This window comes from Tympanuchus pallidicinctus, unplaced genomic scaffold (assembly GCF_026119805.1).
Source record: "Tympanuchus pallidicinctus isolate F22 unplaced genomic scaffold, pur_lepc_1.0 scaffold5, whole genome shotgun sequence".
Taxonomy (NCBI): domain Eukaryota; kingdom Metazoa; phylum Chordata; class Aves; order Galliformes; family Phasianidae; genus Tympanuchus; species Tympanuchus pallidicinctus.
Window position 1 is genome coordinate 62,343,595 of NW_026294769.1, and position 19,157 is coordinate 62,362,751.

At 39.6% G+C, this 19,157-nt stretch overlaps 1 protein-coding gene across 2 annotated transcripts; it reads left to right on the top strand.

Moving 5' to 3' along the window:
* Positions 1-2,877: 2,877 nt before the first annotated feature.
* On the top strand, positions 2,878-18,600 carry MED30 (mediator complex subunit 30). Of its 2 annotated transcripts, XM_052703660.1 has the most exons (5): positions 2,879-3,004; positions 3,472-3,677; positions 5,782-5,940; positions 9,111-9,221; positions 18,176-18,373. In XM_052703660.1, the coding sequence occupies exons 2-5, from the start codon at positions 3,504-3,506 to the stop codon at positions 18,269-18,271; spliced, it is 540 nt and encodes a 179-aa protein (XP_052559620.1). In that variant the 5' UTR covers positions 2,879-3,004; positions 3,472-3,503; the 3' UTR covers positions 18,272-18,373. The 2 variants fall into 2 exon arrangements, with proteins under 2 accessions (XP_052559621.1, XP_052559620.1); XM_052703661.1 differs by lacking the exon at positions 5,782-5,940 and having other exon boundaries at positions 2,878-3,004; positions 18,176-18,600.
* The last annotated feature ends 557 nt before the right edge of the window (positions 18,601-19,157 follow it).

The window sequence follows — 19,157 nt, forward strand, 5'->3', positions numbered from 1 at the left end:
TCCCTCTAAGCTGTTGCCTTCACAGTTGATGGAGATGCTTGTTTGGCTGGAGAAAACAACACTATGGGAAAAATAACCAACACTCCAAACCCACATGACACACAAAAACCCCACAATCCATCACACCTAATCACAGTCCTTAAATGCTTCCTTTGTCCTATAAATGCAATCTTTGTTGAATTAAACTCCACCCAGTTTTACTGTCTGTTTTGGCCACAAATACACTAAAAAATTTATGTGCTGTGCTGTTATCTATCACAGCTTGGTAACAATAAAATTGTGCCTTGCCTGTTTATTGTTGGCTAAGGTTCCAGAAAGTCCCATTATTTTTTCTTGAATCCACACATAAACACAGAATGGGACAGGACTGAGAATGAAAGTCCTTTCCTGGTTAACACTTTTCCCCAAAGCCCATCTGTCACTCTGGAAGCGGTATCAAAGCACTGCTGCTAAGAAATACCACGAGGGGAACCTGAGAGTGTGCATACTTTTCTTTACACAAGCAAAACAAATGATGATCCAGGAATTCCAATACTTCTGTTTACTTTTAAATAGAGTGATTCATGCTGCCTTGCAAGCGCTGTTTTACAGAAAATTGAAAGAAAACAAAGTATTCTCTTACCTCTGTATTGAGTATTTTTGCTTTGTTGATAAAACACAGCCGCACAAACTTTGTAGTTACTCATGGTTTGAGTTAGAATCTCTTAAAATACAACAGTATCATAACTTATTATTACTTTGAAAATGATAACGTCTGAACTAGTTACTGTTCAAAAAGTTCTAATTAGAAATTTGATTTAAACTTCAGAGGACTAGAAGATCCTGTGTAGATGCATGCTCTCTGTTAGTTTTTTGTTAGCTTCTCTACAACCCTGTGTAGGAAGAGAGAAAACAAGGACTTGATACTGTGTAGTAGTTGGCAGCATCCTAAGACACTGGTTGAACTGATGCCACAGAAACTGAAACGGATGTGAAAGATGAGCTGTCTGATTTGGACACCTTCCAGATGAAAGTAGTTTGGTCCAAGACCAAACTGAAGACACACAAAGACAGCTTAACTGATTTTTTTAGAAAGCAAAATGTATATTCATCTTTTTTCTCATCCAACCATAAAAACATTCCTTATCTGAAAGGAGATTCCTTCTAGTAGTGAAAAATCAGACTTAGATGGCTCCATAGATCAGCAGTGAAGAACGTGAAGGTCCCCTAGCAACATTCTTCAGCACTCTTTGCATGCAGACTTGGCTCTACATTTCAACTGCCTACTGCAAGTAGCAGTCATATACTTTAGTATTTGACTGTACATGGAGCCTGTGTCTGGCAGCACTGAACAGTAGGTGGTCTGAATCGCTCATTACTCTCTGGAACTTAAGATGCCATTGGATTTGGAGCAGCAAGTTAAGCAGTGTGAACAGAGCTCTTGGGCACACAATCAAAAAAGGAAAACATTATCCTTTGTGCTCAGCTCTTGAACAGTTCTTGCATCATTTCCTTAATGTACAGTAAACTGAGATGCAAGCCTTCACATAAGCCCTTAGAAATTCTCTGGGGGCTGCTTTTCCCATGCGTTGTCTAGCCAGACACAGTGGGATATTCTTTTGCTGTCTGAAAATATCTCCCTCTCATTTTTATGAGCAATTTTTTTTCAGTCAGTTTAAGACACTCCTTTTGTTGTTTTTTTTTTTCTTATGTTAAAATTTTGTTAAAATACTTCATAATTATTTACATTGTGCCTTGGCTAAAAGAGCATGCTACAAAGAGAATGTAGCCAGGCAACAAAAACTTCAGTTTAAGCAATGGGGTGGTGTTTCCCCTCATTAATCTGAAGGAAAAAGAAATGCTTTCTGCAGCAAAATGTCTCTGACATTGTACAGTTCTGTCCCTGAATGTTCCTTCTTTCTTAAACAAGGGTGGTATATTATGAGTAATTTCTGGCTTTTTATTGTTTTTTTTTTTTTTTTTTTTTTTTTTTTTACAGCACTACAAATGCAATGCATTTTGTACAAAAGATCATTCATAACATAATTTTTATTACAGCTACTACAGTACAACTACTTTAAATGCCCTCTTCTGCATTTCAGGTTCTTATCATCAAAAACAGAGTTTTAGGTAAGACATTAACGCAAAAAGACAAACTTTGACCCCATTTTTTGCTTGTGAAGAAATTTACTTTCAATTATAAAGACAGACAATAAATACCATGTAATGCATTGATTTCTGAATACCTACCAGCCCTCACAAACTTTGCCCTATGTCTTTTAGATGGAGTTTCTTTTTCATTGCACAGGAATCACTGTTTGTGCTTCGAAACAGGACCAACTTCTTGTTTTGATAGGAAAAAGGGAAATTAGTTTCAACCTAAAAGATGTGAGATTTCAATCGGATATAAGGAGGAAGGTTGTTATGACAAGTGTGGTGAGACACTGGGACAGGTTGCACGGAGAGGTGGCAGACGCTCCATCCCTGGAGACAAACTGGGCTGCGCCCTGAGCACCTGATGGAGCTGTAGGTGTCCCTGCTCATAGCAGGGGAGCTGCACTAATGGGCTTTAAGGCTCCCTTCCAACTCAAACGATTCTACGATTCTATGAACTACCTTAGCATAGCCTAAGCAGCCAGGGCAGACAACAGAGAAGCATCTTATATGCATTCAAATACTGTGAAACCAGAAGGCGTTTCTATGCGGGTGAAAATATACCTACACAAGAAGTGCAGTGGTACACCTATAAACGGATAGTACGTAACCAGCAATTTCCCAACGTGACCAACCAAAAGCAGTTTGCCCAGCCGCTCCCCTTCGATACAAAACCTGCGCCACAAGCGTGAACCCGCCCAGCCTCAGCCACCTGCCCAATGCCAGAGCAGCAGCCGCAGCCAGCCAGCCAGCCCCGCCCCGCTGCCGTGACGTCACTTCCGCCTCGTGTGGCCCGCTCTTCCGGGCGCCGCACACTGCTTCCGTCTCCGCGTTTCCACGGCGACGCGGCGCCCCGGCTTTCTCCGGTCCTGTGAGTAACGGTCGCCGCTCGGCGCCGAGGGCGGCCTTAGCGCTGTGTCTGTCTCGATCCGCCCGCGCGGTTCCTCGAGTACCGCCTGGGCGGCCGCTGGCTGGCCTGCTTGTCCAGTACGGGCCTGTAGCCGCCGAGCGATGCCAGGACAGCGGCCCCCAGGCTGCGGTTTGGGTGGCGGGGCGGGAGAGCCGAGAGCTGCGCGTGTGAAATCGGGCAGCCCTGCGTATCGCCATGTAGCACTGTGGCAGGACCCCGCGTGCAGCTCCGTGAGGCCCGGAAAACCTTGATGATTTAAGGAGCCCTGTCCGAAGCCAAGGGATGTCACAGAGCCCTCTAATATTTGTTGAGTGGTTTTGTCTCAGACAAGACGACCTGTTGAGCAGAGGAAGTATAGCCACGGTAAGAAGTTTGTTTGTTAGAATAGTCTCAGACAAATACTTCATCGTTGTCTTATCTGTGTGCAGGTTGGTTCAGTGGGACCCGTTGGCATCCAGAGATGTCAACCCCACCGCTGGCCGGGGCGGGGATGCCTCCCGGTGCATTCTCAGGAACGCAGGCTCAGGCAGCTAGGGAGGTCAATACAGCATCTCTGTGCCGTATCGGCCAGGAGACCGTGCAGGACATTGTGTTTCGAACCATGGAAATCTTCCAGTTACTGAGGAACATGCAGGTGAGAAAACTTTTTTTTTTATTTCTAATTTGGTGATCATCAGTTCCCTTCTCGTGTTTTTACTACTAAGTGATTGTGTGCACACGAAGATAGTTTGGGGCATTTAAATACATTAATAGGCTAAACTGTCTTGAAAAAGGGATTGGTTGGAGACACATATACAACTCTGAATACATTTGGCTGTTCCTGTGTATTTAGTAAACATGGAGAACATTCACAAATGCTAAATTGTCATTTCTACCACAGTAAATATATTCCAAATGTACTTAATGACTTTTTCACAGAAATATATTAATCACAGAATCACAAAATGGCCAGGGTTGGAAGGGACCTCAAAGATCATGAATCTCCAACCCCCCTGCCACGGGCAGGGCCATCAACCTCCCCATTTAATGCTAGACCAGGCTGCCCAGGGCGCCATCCAGTCTGGCCTTGAACACCTCCAGGGACGGGGCATCCACCACCTCTCTGGGCAGCCTGTTCCAGCACCTCACCACTCTCTCTGTAAAGAATTTCCCCCTGATGTCCAACCTAAATCTCCCTTCCCTCAACTTAAAACCATTTCCCCTTGTCCTGCAGTTATCTACCCTTTCAAAGAGTTGACTCCCCTCCTGTTTTAAGGCTCCCTTTAGGTACTGAAAGGCTGCAATGAGGTCACCCCGCAGCCTTCTCTCCTCCGGGCTGAACAAGCCCAGCTCCTTCAGCCTGTCTTCATAGGGGAGGTGCTCCAGTCCCCTGATCATCTTTGTGGCTCTCCTCTGGACCCTCTCCAACAGCTCTCTGTCTTTCTTGTACTGGGGGCTCCAGACCTGGACACAGTACTCCAGATGGGGCCTCACAAGAGCAGAGTAGAGGGGGACAATCACCTCCCTGTCCCTGCTGGCCACCCCTCTTCTGATGGAGCCCAGGATACCATTTGCCTTCTGAGCCGCAAGGGCACACTGCTGGCTCATGTTGAGTTTTTCATCCATCTGGACCCCCAGATCCTTCTCCTCAGGGCTGCTCTCAAGGACCTCTCCTTCCAGTCTGTATGGATGCCTGGGATTCATCTGGCCCAAGTGCAAAACTTTGCACTTTGCCGTGTTGAACCTCGTCAGGTTCACCTGAGCCCAGCTTTCTAGCCTGTTGAGGTCCCTCTGAATGTCATTCCTTCCTTCTACCGTGTCCACTGCACCATTCAGCTTGGTGTTGTCAGCAAACTTGCTGAAGGTGCACTCGATTCTGTCATCAATGTCATTGATAAAGATGTTAGAGAGCACTGGTCCCAAGACAGACCCCTGGGGGATGCTGCTTGTTACCAGCCTCCACCTGGACATAGAGCATTGATGACCACTCCCTGTCTGTGGCCTTCCAACGAGTTTTTTTTATGCACTGAGTGGTCCCCCCATCAAATCCACATCCCTCCAATTTGGAGATAAGGGGAAGATAACTGTTTAGTTAATAGCAAAATGTATTTATATGATGTTTATGTTTCTCTGTTTTTGTTAACCTCTATGGAGTGATTTTAAAGGAGTTGTCATTGACCAGTGATATCATTCTTCTGTAGTATTTTCCACTTAAAATGTTGTGACATTCTATTCATTATTAAAGTGGACAGAATCCTCTTGATTACGTACTGAAGAGAATGTACAAACTTCTTTCATGTTTCTCTGTTGACAGCATGCTCTCAACTTCAGAGACAAACATGCAAGTAATCACTCCAGTTCCCTTTTTCCCTGTTTTTTCATGTCTCCTGAAATTTCCTTCTGTAATTATTTTATGTAGATACACAGAGTATTACTTGGAATTCGCATTGATTGTCTGAAATGTGACCTGGGTTCAGGCAGAAAGTTTCTCAGTGAAAAGTTACAGTGAAAGTTACAGTGGTCTATAATGATCAGGATGTGGAAGACATGAAGCTGTTTGAGAGCAGTGGTTTGGCATGTGAGATGGGCAAATAAGATTCAGATTTTTACAGATAAAGAAAATAGAAATTTCAGACTGTGAGAATATTGTGATGGTCTTATTGTAGAATGCACAAAAAATCTCTCATTTGTCTTAGATTTTTTTATTTCCTATAAGAGAAAAAATATTTATAACTCTTTTGTGCTTTGGTTCTCTGAAGTTGCCAAATGGTGTAACTTATCATACTGGAACATATCAAGACAGACTGGGAAAACTACAGGAGCATCTCCGTCAGCTATCAATACTCTTCAGAAAACTGAGATTAGTCTATGACAAATGTAATGAAAACTGTGCTGGACTCGATCCTATTCCCATAGAAGTGAGTATCTTTCTATATCTACAAATTACAGGTCAGACTTCGTTTAAAATCCTAGCTGTTTACCTCAGGCTTTGTGCACTCACCAGTTTTTTTTCCTCTAGGGGAAAAAAAGGGTCAGGGGAAGTTTTACTTTTAAGAGGTTGTTTTAGTGGAGTAAGTCTGTGGTGAAACAATTGCAGTAGTTGCAATTCTTTTTCCTTTTAGTGACTTAGTATTTGTTGCTGTGAAGTTAACAGAATGCTCACTTTCCTCATGTCAGGGTGAATGAAAGTGTCACATCATTTCTCTTATTATGTTTCTTAAATTCTTATTTCAAATTTTCACTGATATTCTCAATCATATTGTTAAACGGCTTGACATTCTAACCTTATCTTTAACGAATATAGACAAACTTGTTTTTTAAACAGTCAAATTACTTAATGGCTTTTTTCTTTTACTTAACTGACTCCCTGTTTCTAAGTCATTAGTGGAATGTATGTACACTGTTCTTCCCTCCTTACTGCCAATTATTAGCCTTCTTAATGATACTGCACTGAACAAGACAGGCAGTTATTCTGTGGCCCATGATCTAATTCTGTAGTAATTCATAAAATCATAGAATCCTTAGAGTTGGAACGGACCTCTAAGGGCCATCTAGTCCAGCTCTCTTGCAGTGAACAGGGACATCCACAGCCAGGCCAGGTTGCCCAGTCCTGATCCAGCTTCACCTTGAATGTCTCCAGGAATGGGGCATCTACCATATCTCTGGGCAACCTGTTCCAGTTCCTTATCACCCTCACTGTAAAAAGAATTTTTTCTGTATATCTAACTTAAATCTCCCCTCTTTGAGCTTGAAGTCGTTTCCCCTTCTTCTGTCACCACAGACCCTGCTTCAGAGTCTGTCCTCTTCTTTCCTGTAGCTCCTCTTTAGATACTGAAAGGCTGCTTTCAGGTCTTCCCAGAGCCTTCTCTTCTCCAGCCCCAGCTCTCTCAGCCTGTCCTCATAGGAGAAGTGTTCCATCCTTTGAATCATTTTTGTGGCCCTCCTCAGGATGCACTCCAACAAGTCCACATCTCTCCTGGGCTGAGGATTCCTCATCTGGATGCAGGTGAGACCTCTCCAGTGCAGAGCAGAAGGGCAGGATCACCTCCCTTGCACTGCTGGCCATGCTTCTTTTTTCGTAGCCTAGGACATGGTTGGCTTTCTGGGCTGCAAGAGCATGACTGATGTCTGAAAACATGTGCAATTCCATTGTCACCGATCCACTTGTCTTAAATACTTCAATTTTTGCTTAGATTTTGTTGCTTTTAAAATATATATACGTCTATAGCTCCTCAGCCTGTCTTCTTCCCTGACACTGGGAAGTGATTTTGAACATCACTGCTGCTAATCAGTGACAGTGTTGTCATTGTACTTTATTCTGAGTAGTCGGTAGTAAATGCTTAGTTAGATACCCACTTCAGTGGTTATTTTAAGATTAGGAAGGTAACTCCTTACTTTCTATGAAATAGCATTGGGATAGATTTATCTACATGTTATCTGCTGTATTACAAAGGGTGTGCAGCAGTTTGTTAGTTTGCTGCCACTTAAGGCAGAAACCCCAAGGTGAGTCCGTTGAATTCCCAGGCTATAAAATTTAGGTTGATGTTACACCTTTCTTAACTTGCACTACCAAAACCACTTTGTTCTGTCTCTTTTTTCCTGTTTGCTTCTTGTTTATGGCAAGAAATTGTGTCATTACCTTCCATCAATTAAGTTAGTGTCTACTAACAGTATAAAAATATTATATTTCTTTCATTAATGTGTACTGCTAGTTTAATAGATGATCTTATCAACTTCCTTTTAGCCAACATAATAAGCTGTAAGATTGTTGTGAAGGAGATACAGTTACAGAATTCTCTCACTAGAGCGAACTGCTTTATTTGTGTGTTAGGTGTAGTTCTTTATTTGAATTCAGAGCTTTTCTTACAGATGGGAGGTTTTCAAAGGAGACATTCTATTTCAGGGCATTATTTTTCCTTAAGAAAGAGGAGGAGCTTTTTCCAAGAGTGTTTAATAGCTATGCTATTTTGCTTTACAGGGCAGAGGGTAACACGGCATTCTTTGTCCATTTCAATAAGTTTAATGAACGTGGCCTCCAAAAGCATATGTGGAAGAAAATATGATTTTCAGAGCTAAGTCAGAGTTTTCAGCAGAATGCTGAAGGTTGCTGCTGAATGCTTCGTATTACACCTCAACCTAAGTAACAAGTTAATATGCATTCTATCAGCAACCTGTTCCCTGACTTTTGAACTGTCTTGCTCATTTGCATCACTTACTAATATTTCATTTGTCTGTAGTATGTAGATTTGATCAAGGGTGTACTTTTGCTACCAGCTTTAGCTTTTCTCAGTTAAGGACAGAAAATTCAACAGACTCCATGTGTGTATGTGATGTTTATATTGTAAGTACGTTATAACTATTTTTGAACAAGGTGTTACTTTGGAAGAGTTTGGCACAATGCATGTATGTGTTTTGTAGCTAGTACATTTCCTGGGTCTTTAAAAAAATTTTTTTGATCAAGAACATACTGATATTCATTTAGAAACTCTTTACTGAAGATCTTGACTTCTCAAAAGCTTACAAAAAAATGCAGCGCATTGTGTGCTTGAGGAGATTACAGTGGAAAATCCCTATGGAGAAATTCCTATTAGATAAATGTGGGCCTGATCTTAAGAACAGCCAAACAGAAAACCAATAAAATAGAAAGTCATAATTAGGGTATTAACCAAGTATTTAATCTCCATGTGTAAAGTCTGTCATAAATTATGTTTGGGACATCTCTAAAATACTTGATAATGATGATAACTTCGTGTTTGTGTTATTTCATAGTGTGGAGCAGTAAGCTTTAAAATCACAGTCTATAGAGTTCAAAAATCCAAGGTTACCTGTGATTGACCTCTTAAAATGTTAATACTGAGCTCTGCCTGCAGTCTAGGTGTGACAATATGTGCTGTCGTATCTTTTTGAAGCACAGAACTGACTGAGGCCATTGTGAGGCTGCTGGTTTTGAGGTGATGAAGTATGCCTGTCTGCACTTCTTTCTGTTCAGGATGTTTGAACCTTTGAAGGAAACTGTTAGTACCTCCCCTTTTCAGGCTTTTTGTCCTTTTTTCTTCTTTTTAAAAGCTGACCTTTTTTGTCTTCTTAGCAACTTATTCCATATGTTGAAGAAGATGGCTCCAAGCATGATGATCGTGGTGCTGCTAGTCAGCTTCGTTTTGCTAGTGAAGAGAGAAGGGAAATCATGGAAGTAAATAAGGTAAGGAAGTTGAAATTAATTTGTGTAAAACAGGAAACGTCACTTTGACATTACAAAGCCTAGGTTTCTAGACTGCTGTACTAAAGACCATATGTGTGATGACTGCCACATAACTATTTTAGAATTAGTTTTGTTAAACAATTTTTTTTTTAGCTGCAGCACTGGCTACTGTAGGTTTTAGGTAATATAACAATTTTAACTTATGACTCCTTTTAAAACAGTATGTATTCTTCTGAGTATTCACAGAATCATAGAACGACTTAGGTTGGAAGGGACCTAAGAGCATCCACTTGCAGCCCTCCTGCCATGGCAGGGTTGCCACCCACTAGATCAGGATGCTCAGGGCCCTGTTCAATCTGGCCTCCATGGAAGGAACATCTACAGATTCTTTGGGCAACCTGTGCCAGTGCCTCACCACTCTCTGAGTTAAGAATTTCTTAGTAACATCTAACCTAATTTTTCCCTTTTTAGTTTAAAGCTATTCCCCCTTGTTCTGTCACTATTAGACTGGTAAAAAAAATTGGGCTCCCTCCTGCTTATAAGCACCCTTTGAGTGCTGGAAGGCTGCAGTGAGGTCTGCTCAGAGCTCATCCTCTCCAAGCTAAACAAGCCCAGCTCCCTCAGTCTTTCTTCATAGTAGAGGTGCTTTGATCATCTTTGTGGACCTGCTCCTACAACTCTCCATTCTTCCTGCAGTGCTGCAATTCAGACCCTTGTTATGGCAAAGTAGAGGGGGACAATCAATGCTTTATATCGAGGTCATGGTAACCCAGTAGATACAGGCAATACAGATGGAGATAAGGTACCTTACTTGAATTCTAAATATGCATTAGGCAAATGCATTAATAAATGGATATAAGACATCAGATGTGTAAGTATTATCACAATTATGATGTGTGTTGGTAGAGGATTTTCTGGGCTCCTTCCTGTATTTTGACAATGTGAGGAAGTGCATTTCTTTTGTGAAGTACAGCATTTATTGAATCTTGACACATTCAGAAAAAATGTACTATATGATAAAGAGGCTGTTAAATTTTCAGTTTGAGTGGCAGTTTGCAATTGAGTACAATTAATATAGACAGATATAAATCTAAAAATAAATATGCTGTAGTAGATGATAATGTTGCATTGAGATTAAATATAAGTCCTTTTAACAGATCATAACATTAAACATTGTTCCTGCCATCTGTAAAGTACAAAGATAGGATTAACTAAGTATTTGTGTGGCAGTAATATCTGTAAGTGCTTGGTAAAAAGCAGCCATAATCTACAAAAAGAACTGAGCAAAACAGGTGACTGTCTAAAATATTTTTGGAGAGAATTATCACTGGATTTACAGCTTTTGAATTATTTTCAACATTTGCATTTGTCTTCAACAGTTAAAGATGTATCAAACTCTTCATAACCCATTCATTTAGAAAAATTCATGTATATTGTACAGGCTAAAATGAGTACTGTGTGAATTTGGAGAAAAGCAGTTGTCTGCTTTCCTGTTGTGTTCTTTCTGTTCAGTGCTGATGTAGCAGGGTGGTATGCATTATATTGTATGTAATGTTACCCTGAGAATTTATGCACATTTATTTGCAATCTTTAAGTGCTAATAAGCTTAACTGTCCATATTTGATATGTTTTTGATAGTTTTATGACATGTTTTGCCCTTGTTGTTGTACTTGTATGCTAATGTGTTTTTAAACCTCCCTGGTGTGATCTTGGGAAGTGAATTTCATAAATGTTTATGATGGGTTTTAAATCTTAAGAAGGTTAATGATGTTACAGGAGCATTAGTAGTAAGTTAGCAATTAAAAATGTATTCAAGCCATCGCATAAATCTGGACTGAAATCCAGTATTTGCATGTAAGTGCCTAAACATAATTTTCAGATTTTCAACAATAAATTTTAAGAAGATAGTTGAACATTCAGTAGTATTTTTGTGAAAAAATGCTTATGTGCTGCAAGGGAAATTGAAGCCTCTTGTTTTCAAGCTGCACTTTTAAAAATTATTATTTTCTTTTTCCAATTTCAAAATTCAAATTGTAATATACTGCAGTTTGGGGAAATGCTAAATGTTTTATGACTAGAAATAACGCAAACCATATTTTCACACACAAGAAAAAAAAAAGGTAGAATCATATTAATCTAATTTCTGATTCTGGCTGCTTAAATAGCCTTCTCTGTTGCTTTACTGGCATTCCTGATAGCTTTTCAGTCCTGTGTAATTGTAGCATTCATCTCCAATTCAATTTTGGTTAATTTCTTTCAACAAAATTTCAGTAACATAAAGCGTTGACGAAAATGCTGGGACATGAACACCAATTGACAGATGAAGAAGCTTTTTACATCTTCACTCACTATCTTTTCTCCCTTCAGCTGCTTGTCCTGATCGCATCTCGCTCTGTTTGCTATGAACAGCATAACCCAGTGCTTTAGCATTATTGAGACATCGGAATTGTTGGGCCTTCCATGGGTTGCTTAAGTCCTGCCTTGACTTCCCAGGCAGTCTGGTCTTTCTAGTGATACCTGTGTGTGTTTGAAGAACACCACCTCCCAGTGAGAAGCACAAACAAAACTAGTAGATAATATAAAGGTTTGTTTCATGCTCACACAAAAACTTACCCCCTTTCAGGAATCACTGACTTGAAACTGTACAGTTCTGGTTTGCTCCGGCAGCTCTCTGGAAAGAGGGGCAGCCTCACTTAAGGAAGTGGGAACCATCCCATACTTCCTGTATTTACCATTCACTCTTAGGGTAGAAGAACCTGTTGATGTAGCAGAGTACCAAAACTGCAGTTGTTTTTGATATCAGTTTAACACAGTGACATCTTATTTATTTAATCTGCTGTATTAGACTTAACTTTTAGGTCAGAATATTTAATCACCTAATATTGGCTAAGAAGTACTTGTCCATTAATTAAAAGTATTGATCAGTTTACAAGGTAATGAATTTCTGTCCTAGCAATTCAATAATATCTAACAACTGTAACTTAAGATGAAACCTATTAAATGTAAATTGAGGGAGACTTTAGCCATACAAGAACAGAATGCTTATAACTGTGCACAACTATTGTAAGAAAAACGAAAAATGCATATTGTTTGTACCCACTAACTCTACCTTTTGTATGAAACAATTATTTCCTGCACTTCCCACAACTCTTGGCTATTTCTTTATAATAGAGTCATAGAATGGCTTTGGAAGGAATGATGAAGATCATCTAGGTCCAACCTCCTGCCATGGGCAGGGCTGCCACTCACTAGGATCAGGCTGCCCAGGGCCCCATCCAACCTGGCCCTGAATGCTTCCATGGGTGGTATATTCACAACTTCCTTGGGCAGCCTGTGCCAGTGCCTCATTATTCTCTGAGTTAAGAATTTCTTCCTAACATCTAACCTATTTTTTTCCCTTTTTAATTTAAAGTGACTCCCCCTTGTTCTGTCACTATTAGACCATGTAAAAGTCAGGCTCCCTCCTGCTTGTGAGCTCCTTTAAAATACTGGAAGGCTGGAGTGAGGTCTCCTAATAGCCTTCTCCAAACTAAACAAGCCCAGCTCCTTCAACCCTTTTTCATAGTACAGGTGCTCCAGCCCCTTTGTGATCTGGCTGGATGGGGCTTTGAGCAGTGTGGTCTAGTGGGAGGTGTCCCTGCCTGTAGCAGGGGAGCTGGAACTAGATGAACCAGTGCCTTCCAACCCACTATGATTTGTAGCCCTCCTCTGGGCTCACTCCTACAACTCTGCATCCTTCCTGTGCTGGGAGCCCCAAGCCTGAACGCAGTACTCCAGGTATCAGTATTTGCTTTCCAGTTGGAAATTGGTGAGGAATTTCACTCTTTTTCTGTAATAAATAGTTTACTGTTCCAGTATCAATGTAGTATTTGCACTGTTTTGCTAGTAGAATTCCTGTAAGTTTTTAGTGAATATAATTACTGTTTGCAGCAGCAAATGGCATTTTAGCTGCTATTGCAAATTTTTTCTCTATTGCCTTCATATTTTTTTTTATAGTCTGTATATAATATTATACCTACAGGTTTCTTGCCTTCACAATACAGCATCGTCTGTAATATTTTTAAGATGTTTTGTAGTATATTTGATAGGAGAGACAGCAGAAAATATCAAATCACAGACCGAGAATGTTGTAATCTGTGTTGCTGCATTATGGACAGTCTTTTTTTACTGCTTTTTTTAGAAATGGAGCAAATGCAGCTTTGGGCTTTTTTAGATTCTGCAGGTGGCCCTTTTGAAAATAATTATGCTAGATATTTTTAATTAATCTTTGCTAACTGGCTAACCATGATCTTACTAGGAGTGGGAAAGACAATCTGCAACCTTTTGAGTTAAGTTGCTATGAATTTACCTCGGGGCTTTTTTGATAATGAAACCCTTGTGCACTGGAACCAATGTTGTTTTGTGGAGTCCTTTCATATGACAGCAGTTTGCAACTATCCTATCTCTTCAGGGAAGAATTTTGCCTAAAAACTACTTTTGCCTATGTAGAAACTTGATTTCTTTTAAAACTATCTGTCACAGTATTTACCTTTATTTGTATTTCTTATTTTGTAGTTGTGGGATCCTTTTCACCCCAGATAAGAGTGTGTACCAAAGAACACTTCAGCAAGAGAGGAAGAATTGTTTCTTTGGACACTGTCTCAGCACATCAGTCTGCACTGAGCATGTTTTCCTGCTGTTTTGGGTACCAAAATGGCTGTCTGCAAGGACAGAGAATTTAGCCTTAGTGTCTAGTTCAATCCCTAGGTCAAAGCAGGGCCAACTATTATAGATCCAGTTACTCAGGTGGATATCCAGTAGCTTTGTGAATTTTTGCCTACTGCCCCTCATCCTTTTGCTGTGCACATTCAAGAAGAATCTAGCTTTGTCTTTTCTATAATCTTCATTAGGTAGTTAATTAGTGTGAAGGAAACGTTAAACTGTTTTAATGGACACTCTTATCTCTCTTTGAGCAGCAGAGCAATGGATACATGGCTTTGCTGTATGGCTCAATACGTGTAGCATGTTGAGCATGGAGTGGAACACAAGCTGTCACTGTTGTCCCTGCTGTTGTCAGGAGCATGAGCCATTTTCCTACTCACTGTAAGGCTAGGGAGAGACTGAAAACTCAGTTTCTCATTTCCAGGAAGGATAGAACAGTTGTCTGAGAACAAGATCAGAAAAAGTTGCAGATAATGAATGATGAATACATTATATTTAATTGCCCAGAAGTTAGTGTGTTAACAATGAGTACTCTTCTAAACCACTTGAAAAATACATGAATAGCCATATGTGTGTGTTTATTATGATCGAAAGTGTTCTTTAATATAAATTGAATGGCCATAATTTAGAACATCACCTGAAAGCTTCAAGAGAGTTGGAGCAAAGTACTGATTCACTTTTTCCCTTACAGCTTTTTTCTGCCCTTTACACATAGTGTTGTGAGTCCTTTGACTACAAAACTGTTTTCCCACCTCCTTGCCTTAGAGATTTCATTGTGAAGGGCTCTTTTGAAAAAGGTTTCTGACAAAGCTGGAATAAACTATGGCTGGCATAGTATTTTTTTGTCAAGCAGAAGAGATGCCTTTGAAGCACAAACACATACGTTTGATGTCTTTACAGGTGTCAGCTGGAATGTAGTCTTACTCTTCCACATCATTATCTTAGGCTGAAGAAGAAGAGAATTTTAACAAATAAATTAGGTACAGAATAATGACTCATAGTGATGTTTGGGTTAAAATCTGAAAGATAACTGAGCTTAATATGAAGAGAGATGGGATCAGTGATTTCACAAATAAAAGTTTTGATACATCTCTGATAGAAATTTGCAGATTAGCCTAGACAGCTTTGATTTCCAATGAAATGAATGTGAACCAAAAATGAGTTTTAGTCAAAAATGGATTTTGGTCGAAGCTGAATTTACTGAATCCAGATCTGTGCAAAACACATCAAGTTCTTTATTGTGAATTCCTTGAAAGATAGGTACTGTCTGGGTGGATATTATGGTTCTCCCTCTTCTTTTCACCTACTGCTTTTTGTGCTTACATTCACGTTTTCGAAACTGCTCTACCTGACCTAAGGACTGAGGTCCATATTGCTGCTAAAGGGTGTAATCCTTGTCAACTGCCTCATGCTGCCACTGGTATTTGCCATCAGTCAAAGCGGAGAGGTAATCACACTGGAAATAAGTATCACTGGAGAAAACCCCTCAGGACTGTTTTTTTGGTCAGATCACCTTTCTAATAGGTGAACAGCAGAAACATGCCTGTCAGATATAAGGTGAATGTGCCTAAGTTACAAACTACCTCAAATAAGATAATTGTTATGTGCTGTCTTAAAACAGATAAAGGCAGAAGCTGTAGCATTTATGTAGGATGAAGTGCCTCTTCTTGTTTCATACAACCATTAATCCTGAGAAACAGTCCAGAGATCAACTAAGTCATTTCAGGAGAAGGAGGAAGGAGTGGGAGACAACTTTGCGAGCAATCTGTTCAAATGAAAATTTGTCAGCAGTGCAGAAGCTTCTTTCAGAACTTGTAAGTTTCCCAAGAAGGCCATTTCACCTCCTTCCACTGCAAAGTGGAGATGTCCTTCATTGGATAAGGTTAGAGCCTTAAACAGAGACCAGCACTGCCAGTGCCAGTAGGAAGGGCATGCTAATTATATGCCACGATCCTTGCTAGCAGGCTGTGGCAGACGATGGTCCACACTGCATAGACTGCTAACAAAGATCTAGCTTTTCAGCCAGGATGCTGCGCTCTCTGAAGTGGAGCTTTTCCCCTTGCCATTTATTCTTTTCTCAGCCTTGCAATCCAGAGACGGTGCTTCACCTTAGATGTTTTTTCTGACTCTGCAAGAAGTAGAATAGAAAAGCTAAGGAAATAAAACACCAAAGAAAAGGTCTTAAAATTATCTTCAGATAGATATAATAAAAAATATGTTACTCACCTTTTTGCAGACACTGTGAAATCAAATGAAATCCAGTTCAGGGGTTCACTTGTCTAGCGTAAAAATCCTGTTTCATAATAGTTGCACAAGAAATGAAAATTATTGTCTTATAGAATGAATCTTTTGAATGTAACTTATGCAAAGTTCATACGGGCATATCTACAGAAGAGCATGTAACAGTACAGTTAAAAAGGGATGGAGAGAAAACAGTCTGCAGCACCAGAGGTTAATGGTTCTTCTTTGTCTAACACGTAATCATCACTGACTGCTCAGCCTTCATTTCTGTTGGTGAAGGCTTTGGAAAATAATGAACTGATGTGCCCTCGGTATCGGTGAGTGACAGTTTGCATTAAGCTAGTTGTTTGGATGTTACATTTCTTGATTTCTCTGAGATTAAATGTTGAGGGTGGGAAATGGAAATGCGTTTTTAAATGCCACAAGTGTGAACGTGCTTGTTTATCTCATCTCTTGTAGTCTGTAAAGCATTGAATTCTTATGTCATTATGTTTTGCAGGGAAGCAAAATTATGTCATTTAAGTATTGTCATAGCTACATTCTTCTCTCAGTTCTCCCTCTTATCTTTTGGAAAGGAATCTTTGCTCTATATAGTGCAGTTTTCAATTAGCAAATGGAAAAAGATTAGAGAAATGCACGTTGTAACTTAAAATGGTTTTTAGTCAATCAAATGCTTGCTTAGAATTTCCAAATCGGTTCCAAACCTACATCTGTTTTACCTTCTTCTGAGGTGTCAGAAAGGAGTCAGAGTGTGGGCTCTGCTTCCAGGGAACGTGTCCACTGAAATGTGTTCAGAACTATTTCCCTTTCTCAAAGCAGTGTTCTCCTAAATTTATTACTATATTTCTTAAGACTTTTCACAGGTCTGAAAAGAATAGGCTTCCCCCCCCCCCCTCCCCCGGACTTCTTTCTGAGCCTGACCAGCTGGACACTTAAAAAACATTGGTTTGTTGTTCACCTGAAAAGACAGGGCTCTGATTTTCAGTATGCTGCTTTTTTTGTTACTTCTTTTTGTCACTGTTACAATTACTTTAGTTACTGAGCTTAGCTATTCCTTTAATGTATTGCTGTTTGTGTAGTACAGAAGAAACAAAGTGATGTAAAACCTGAGACATTTTGAATGGCAGCAAGTTTTTCCTGTGGTTTGGCTTTACTTAGAAATCTGGGCTTCCCTTATGAATTCTATCTCTGATGTGATGAGGCTGACTTTATATCAAATTTGAATGGAATGAAGGGCATGGGCTTGTTGTTAACAATACACACTAACTTATTACTTGGCAGCTTTGATTTGAACAGGAAAATGGATAAATTGGATAATAAATATGTGTATTACTGTGAAACATGAACAATTAGGAATATTCTGCATTGGCTTAATGCACTGATCTTCTGTAGACGTAATTTTTAAGTTCTGGTTCCTCAGATGAAAGTGCATTTTCTACTCTTCTGTCCCTTCAGATGTTTTTGCAGGAAGTACACAGTTGTACAGCATTCAGCATACCTGGGAGGACAGTATCACATAGCTCATCAGAATTGACTAATGTAGGCAGAAGGTGTAGAAAAGCTTGATTGGCTTTGTGGTTTTTCAGACTTTGACTTTTAATACCTTGCTTTTCTGAGCACCCAGCTTGTACAGTGCATATTAGCATAAATTTAGCTGTTCCCTGAGCTCTTCTGGTCTCAAATTTCACTTCCTTCTCTTTGCATCAAGTGCTGTCTTTTGGACTTTGGTTAGAGGGCCAATGGCCACAAGCTTGCTCTTGTTGAAGGGATCAAGTGTTTTGATAAAAGAGTGCTGTGAAAAGAAACAGCATTCCTCTCTAACAAAGGTCTTTAACTTCTGAGTCTTTCTTGTATTTTAAGAGTGTGCTTTCAAGAAGATGTATTATCTAATATTGCTCACAGACAGCTGACAAAAAGATACATATAGCATTTCATAACACTAACTTTTCTTGAAATCCTGAGTGTACTGTTTCAACTGATGACAAAAATCTTCTCGTAAAATCTTCCCACAGAAACTGAAACTGAAGAATCAGCAACTGAAGCAGATCATGGATCAGTTACGGAATCTCATTTGGGACATAAATGCCATGTTGGCAATGAGGAACTGAACAAGGAAAATCGAACTCCATAACAGAAAATATACAAATATGTTCGAGTATGCTTCATTTTAAGAATAAATATTTTTTCCTACAGCTATATGGAAGCAGTAACTTCAAGTTCAAAATGGGTTTTTTGTGTGTGTGTGATGACTTATATGGTGTTGGCTTTGTTTTCATAAGAGTCATCCTGCAGATTGTACCTGAACAATTTGCTTAGGTTGATTATAATACATTTTGGAACTTAGAGTAATTTGAATTGCTATGCAAATTAGATCTGTGTAAAATAAGCATTTCTGGATTTTTTTAATAATACATTAAAATACATTTTAAATATATAATCTGCTTGCATTCAGTCTGTAGTGCAAACAACCTATACAGAATGGGAAAGTTGCAGTGCAGAACAGTAGCTTCATTAAACTACAGAACTAAAATAAATTATCAGATCTTGTGATGCAATATGTTTCCCTATTGTAGGAACATGAATTACAAGGTACTGTACCTCAGAAGTTCATCTTATCCTATTGTTGTTATGTTGGTAGCATTAGATAAATCAGAGCAAAATCAAAACCTACGTTAAAATTACTCATCTTCTCATGGATATTATTAAGTAATGAAGTGTCTGTTATATATCCTCGACCTTATATATCCTCCTTCTGTAACTGTATGTTATCATCTCTTGAATACTGCTCCAACTGTTGTCTGTCCAGTATTCTTGTAGCTTTCTGTATGTTTGCAGTACTTTGGTTTTGTGCAATTTTCATTAATCCTTCTCCTGTGAATTCCAGTCCAAAAAAACATTGGAGTGTATGAGCAGTTTACTATTATCTTGAGTTATTCTTCCAACTTTCATCTTTTATTGTTCTACTCTGGTGCTGTTATTGTCCATAGATGCTGC